A 6,418-nucleotide genomic window follows, 5' to 3' on the forward strand; every position below is an offset into this window, starting at 1 on the left:
ACCGCTGAGGACGCACGCACTCTGCGGATGGCCACGGCGGACACTATGGGCCCCTGTGTGTTGGCGCTTGTGGTTGCCTTTGGCCACGCTCACATCCATCGTGTTGGAAGGGCGGCGTGTTCGTGGGCCGGTGGAGAGATCAGCGGCGCACACGGTGACTTCCACGCCGTGGACTCACAGTAACCTTTTGGACTGTGGCGGTGCGGAAGAGAAGGTCATGATCGTTGCACCGCCTTCACGCTTTTTATTGAGCACTCCGAAGGGAGAGCAGTGAAAGAGGATCCGTCCGCATGACTCTTTCCATTCCCGCTTCAGGGCTGCCCATCGTAATGAGGCTGCCGTGCGGTGGCGTCACCCCTATGAGCTGTTGGGATAGAAAGGGAGAGCGCTGTGCGATGCTCCTGCACGTGGGACGGGCGCTGTGCAAGTGATGGCTGTTGCGTGGCCGGTCACACAAATACTGCGACACCACGAGGAGAGCAAACCAAACACTCCGCGTGCAGGGAGCGTTGTGGCCGATGAAGAATGCGTGCGACGGTGATGGGCGTTTCCTCGACGACAGATTGACGGTTTTTCCCTTTGATGGAGTCGGTGCGCACGCGGTGTGTGTGGCTGCCTCTGTGGTCTCCTGTTACTCCGCTGTTTATACCGCATCCCGACGCATCACTGGCACTAAACTGTTTCCTTTTTCTCCTCCCTCTTTTTTCTTTGCTTCTCTCCTCCCACAGCCAGGCTGCACTGCTGCTGCTGCTGCTCACACGAAACAAGAAATGCAATTTACTCGAACCATGCGCCAGCCACGCCACGCCACGCCGCTTCTCCCATTGGTGGTGTTGCTGCTGATGTACTGCGCCACTGGATGTATTGACGCCGCTCCCGCCACACAATACCGCTGTGTGTTTGACGCGATGATGGAGAGGAGCGGCCCGCTGCGGACTGCGGTGGTGCGTGAGGTGCCGCGCAAGGGACAGGGCGCGTTGCAGGCGTACACCGTCGCCACACAGGATGACGACAGTGACTGGAGGCCGATCCGCATCAAGGTGTTCACGGGGGATCTGGAGAAGAAACGTAATAAAAAGAAGACGTTCTGCGAAAAGGCTGGGGAAACATGCGAAACCGTCTTGGGGGAGAAGGTAGACTGCGAAGCAAGAGATATATTTTCGCAGGAAAAGAAACAACTGTACACTCAAAAGATTATCCCCGGTGCTGTCAAACTGCACGCTGAGCGGCTAATTGTGAAACCCACTGCTGATAAAATAACGGTTCCGAGGAGTCTGAATGAGCCGTGTGACCACTTTAATCCTCCTAGTGAGCACATAAGAGACGGTGTGCCTGATGCTGACTTTATCATCTATGCCGCTGCTAGGCCATCAGGCACTAAAAGCAGGGCTGTTTGGGCGGCCACGTGTATCACATGGGGTGATTCTCGTCCCTCTATTGGCGCCATGAACTTTGATCCGAAGTACATGACTGACACGGCGTGGAGCGTTCGCGTTGCCGCGCACGAACTTGCACATGCTCTTGGGTTCAGCCAAAGGAATATGGAAGAAAAGAGCATGTTGAACTCTGAATACATTGTGCGTGGGAGGAGTCGTTGGATGGTGGCGGGGAATCACGTTAAGGCGAAGACGCGAGCCCACTTTGGTTGTGACTCTCTCGAGGGAATGGAGCTGGAGGACAAGGATGGTGCATCGTCAAGAAAGATCCCTCACTGGAAGGAACGCCACGCGCGGGACGAGCTGATGGCTCCCACAGTCGGCGCCGGCTACTACACGGCTCTGACGATGGCGGCGTTCGCGGATATGGGGTACTACCGCGTGAATTGGAGCATGGCGGAGCCGATGAGCTGGGGCCACCGCACTGGCTGCGACTTCCTGGAGAAGAAGTGCAGTGAAATAACAGATTTCCCCACCAAGTATCCTCACATGTTCTGCGATGACTCTGACAATGAGACACTTCGCTGCACCTCTGACCGCCGTCACGTCGGGAAGTGCACCGCAGCCATCGTTGAAAACAAGGGGACTCCTGCGGAAAAGGACGTTTGCCCTGTTGTCTCTTCGTACTTTCACGAAATGTCGTCTGGGACAACGTACAATGCGTGCTCGGACGGAACTGTGACTTCTCTCCCTGGGTCGCTGACTGGCGGTGACTTGTGGTGCCTGGATGCGGAATTGGTGGAGACGAATGATAGCACTAAACATAAAAGCGTCAAGGGAGTGTGCGCACAGGTGCTGTGTGAGGGGGGAACAGTGAAGGTGAAGTACCTCGGCAGCAGTGATTTTCATTCTTGCCCCGAGGACACTGTAATCTCAGTGACGTTGAATGGTTTTGAGCAAAATGGGAAGATCAAGTGCCCGAAGTACGGCGAGGTGTGCACCATTGCCGGCAACGGCAGCAGCCTTGTCGTTCCGAGAGCGTTGGAGGATGATAAGCGAGAGGAGCAAGAGGAGAAAAGAGAAGAGTCTGTGGCTGCTCCGGCGTTGTCTCCCGGAGCTGAAGCTCGTACAAAGGCGTCCTCTGCCGATTTACCCGCGGCGGAGCACTCTTCTGAAGAGGGACCCAGTGAAGAAGCGTCCACTGCAGAGGCGTCCACTGCAGAAGCATCTCCTCCAGGTAAAAACTCTGAAGCTCCAGTATTGGAAGCGGCATCGAAGCAGCCTCAACAAGAAAGTGAAGCAGAAGAAATGACAGCGGTGGAGGCATCTGCCACTACACAGCAAGTGCCGGCGAATTCATCGCAGGGAAGTGTGGGGTGGGCGACGGTTTCGAACATCCCTGCCGTTGGAGAAACAACAGGTGATGGTGACACTGTGCGTGAGAGCAGGGCGGTGCCGTTGCTCTTCCTGCTGTTGGGACTGTGGGGGTTTGCCGCTCTGTGAGGAGTGACTGGCTGCCGCGTGGGACACTTGCGACCTCCCCTGCACAGAATTAGTTCCCCGGGAAAAAATTTCTCTGACATTTTTTTGGTGTTTTTTGTGCGTTTTTTCATTTTTCAATGTTTTTTTTTCCCCTTTCGTTCTTCTTTTATTCCATTTTTGTTTTTCATGTCTCACTCCACATTCTTTTTTTTTCTTTTTTTGGGCCAATCACTATGGACGTTTTTTTTTCTACTCTTCCCTCTTTAATTGTTTCTTCTGCACTCCTCCTGTGAGGGGTGCCGTGTGTTTCCGCCCAACTGCTCCACTCGCACACCCACCGACACGCTCATGACGACGGCCCTGTGCGCCTCGCCTGCTGCGCGCATGAGGAGGGGCGGCGACGAACGGCGCGCTGAGGGAGCCGTGACGTGTGGGCGTGCGACGAGGGCCTGTGGGGCGGAGCACACATTTCTTTCCCTCTTGTTTTGTTTTGTTTGCGGCCAGGGCGGGCAGACACCCGCAGCGCCACACACAGCCACACCCTGCCGCCGTGCTTTTAATGGGTTTTGCTTCGTGTTCATTTCTTTTCCCCTCTGATGATTCTTCTTCTTTTGCTGCGCTCACTCTCCCGATGGAGTGACGCGACTCCCGTCATGTCTGCGTGCTTCTCTCAGTCCCCACACACACGAGTGACTGTGCTCTGCGGGCCGCACTCACGCGCCGATGGAAGGGCTGAGGGGAGCAGCAACACGCAGATGACCCCACGAAATGTAATTGATGTGCGAACATATATGGAGGCCAGACGGTTGAAAGACATGTAACTATTTAAGTTTCTTTTCGGGCAATGTATATACAGACAGTTTGGTGTGGCCACACGGCAGCCAGGGATTTTTTTCTTATTTTTAAATTTGGGTGAGACAGTGATGGACGATTTTTTAAATATAACTATTTTGTGCGATGTAGTTTATATGAGATGAGGGGGAACGTTTTCTTGTTTTAAATAAATTTTGTCCGGGTTTCCGCTGCCTGGGCTGCAGTGCAGTCATGAGTTTGAGCACTCTTCCTCATGTTGTCTTCACCATGCACCTCTGCTGTACATGTTTGTGCGTCTCTCCACATACTCTGCTCCCTTTTTCTACTTCTTTCCCTTGTGTTTCTGCAGGCACACAAAACCACACAAACACACACGATGCACATTGCAGTGGATTTGGATGCTTCTTTTGTAGTGCATGCTGGTAGTTGCGTGTGGCGGTTGTTGTCCTCTTCCGTGGCCATGAGGAGAAGGGAGGAGGGAGGGAGTGCGTAGCCCGAGTCTTTTTTCCTGTGGCTGCGTTGGGTTGGGCTCCGTGTTCCACTGAGGACCGGATGGCAGTGCGAATTTTGTAGCCGCGTCATGGATGGCTGAGGGTTCGCTTGCGCCGTGTGTGTTGTGTGGTGGCCGCGGGGTTTTCGGCCACTTCCCTGGGGTTGTGGAAATGAGCGGGGGGAGATGGTGGTGGCGGGTGCCGTCTCGTGGTGTGTGAACTGTGCTGCTGGGCCTGCTGCCCTCTCTTCGTGTTGTCTACTCTCTCTTGCTGTATCCGCTGTGCTCTGTTTCTCTTCCTCTTGTTCCATTCTTTTTCTTCTGTCCCACAGATCAGTTCACTGGCTCCAGCGACTCCACTACGGGTGATGATGATGATGGTGATGGTGCGGCGCCGTGCGGTGTGCGCCATGTTGTTCCTTGCGCTCTCGTGCTGCTGCTGCTCGTCCGTGTGCGTTACGGCGGCTGGGAGTGCTGGACATGTATCTGGTGATGCGGGTACGGTGGTTGTGCCGGTGGATGTGTCGTGTGCTCAGAGCGATGGCAGCCTGAGCTATCGCGTGCATGGGGGTGTGTGGGCGTGGACGAATTGTTCTGCTGCCGGTGCTGAGGCTCAGCATGAGAATTATACGTTCAGTGGCTTTGATGTGCGCATGCATAGCCGAAATGGTGAGCTGGGTACTGTGTGTCATGTGGCCAATGCGGTGTACACATCTAACAACTGTGCTGCCAGCTGTGCAACGGAAGGAGAAGGGGTCACCGTTGCCTTCACGATGAATGTGACGACACATGAATACGCCGGACTTTACGAATTGTGGAAGAATCAATTTTCTTCCGACGGAACTATTCCTGCGCCCGCACGGAGCAGCGATGCTGACCGGACGGGCATCTGCCACCCACCACCGCCCCGTGAAGGGAAGGATGAGAGAAAATCCGGTGAGGCAACGGCGTCGCAAGTCAGTGCCGAGCCGTCACGTCAAAATGAGGATGCGCAACAGTCTGCCGTGGCTGACGCGCCTCGTACCGTCGATCAGAGTCCCGCATCCAACACGTCCGAGACGAACCCCAAAGACACTGACGATACTGAAAAACACAGTCTTGAAGAGGACGGTGTTTCCGGAGAAGGCAAGGAAGCCTTTGTGCCCCCAACCGAAGAAGGAAACAGCGAGCATTATGCAGACGATGTGGAAAAAAAAACGAACACGGACGATGTGGGCGGAAAAACGAGCGTGCACGATGCGGACGAAGCGGACGGCAGCGACATCATCGCCGTGTGGGTGCATACACCACTGCTGCTGCTGCTTCTGCTGCTGACTGCCCTTGCCTCTGCCACTGCGTGCTGAAGTGTGAGCGTTCTGGCGCGGACAGCTCGTACCGAGTGTGTGTACGCTGACTGTGCTCGCCGCCTCTGTGGAGGAGCCTCCCAACAGCTGTGAGGGGCGTTCCCTGTGTGTGCGTGCTTTTTTCTTTTTTATATGTATGATTTCTTTTTTTATGTTTAATTTCTTTTTACGCGTGTTTCTTTTTTAATTGACTATATATGTTTTTCATGTTTCATTCTTCTTTAAGTCTTGCATTATTTTTCCCCTCTGCCATTCCTTGCGCCTTTCTGCGAGCAAAGTGCTTCCTTCTCCTGTTGTTTTTTTCTTCAATTAAATGTGGTGCAGGTCTCGTCATTTTGCGTCTTTGTGTGTTACCCGAGCGAGAGACGAGGCCCAGAGCACCGGAATGTGTGGGCATAAGTGTGGCCGGTCAATCGTTAATTCGTTTTTTATGCCACAAAAATGCTCACGCCGTCAAAAAAAAAAAAAACAAAAAAAAACGCGCCCTGCTGAAATTACTTTTTGGGGGAGTCTTGCGGGACTTTCGCCTCGGGAATCTTTTCTTTTTTCTTTTTTTTTTTTCCTTTTTTTTTCTTTTTTTTCCTTTTTTTTTTTTTTTTCTTTTTTTTTCCTTTTTTCTTTTTTACTCTTATTGCTGGTGGTCTTGAAAAAAAAAAAAAAAAGGGGGGGGGGGGGCTGTCCACTACCCCATACCTTTTATTTTATTTTATTTTATTTTATTTTGTTTTATTTTATTTTATTTTATTTTATTTTATTTTATTTTATTTTATTTTGGGTGTTGGAAGTATTTTGGGGGCCGGAACTCAAAAAAAACAACAAAAAAAAGGAGGAGGAGGGGTGTTGAAAGCAAAAAAAAATCACAAAAAACACATCATTTCAACCAGGGCGACTAGAAAAAATTGACGGAAGGAGGA

General features: G+C 52.5%; 2 protein-coding genes across 2 annotated transcripts, besides 7 other annotated features; both read left to right on the plus strand.

The window, feature by feature from the left end:
- Window positions 1-4,739: part of a sequence feature (areas not merged during assembly with more than two copies in the genome that could not be assigned to a particular haplotype) that runs on past the window's edge.
- Tc00.1047053511257.100 (surface protease GP63, putative) lies at window positions 519-2,879 on the plus strand (the record flags this gene model as incomplete). Its single annotated transcript, XM_808419.1, has 1 exon — window positions 519-2,879. One exon carries the CDS (start codon window positions 519-521, stop codon window positions 2,877-2,879), a length of 2,361 nt encoding a protein of 786 aa, XP_813512.1.
- Window positions 2,959-3,079: a sequence feature (T-rich).
- On the plus strand, window positions 4,530-5,504 carry Tc00.1047053511257.110 (mucin-like glycoprotein, putative; the record flags this gene model as incomplete). The annotated part of the gene is made up of 1 exon (XM_808420.1): window positions 4,530-5,504. One exon carries the CDS (start codon window positions 4,530-4,532, stop codon window positions 5,502-5,504), a length of 975 nt encoding a protein of 324 aa, XP_813513.1.
- Window positions 4,740-6,418: a sequence feature (heterozygous, non-Esmeraldo-like haplotype).
- Window positions 5,451-5,474: a microsatellite.
- Window positions 5,960-5,983: a microsatellite.
- Window positions 6,042-6,128: a microsatellite.
- Window positions 6,199-6,277: a microsatellite.

The sequence above is a fragment of the Trypanosoma cruzi genome, genomic scaffold (genome assembly GCF_000209065.1).
Source record: "Trypanosoma cruzi strain CL Brener 1047053517085 genomic scaffold, whole genome shotgun sequence".
NCBI classification, from domain to species: Eukaryota; Euglenozoa; class Kinetoplastea; order Trypanosomatida; family Trypanosomatidae; genus Trypanosoma; species Trypanosoma cruzi.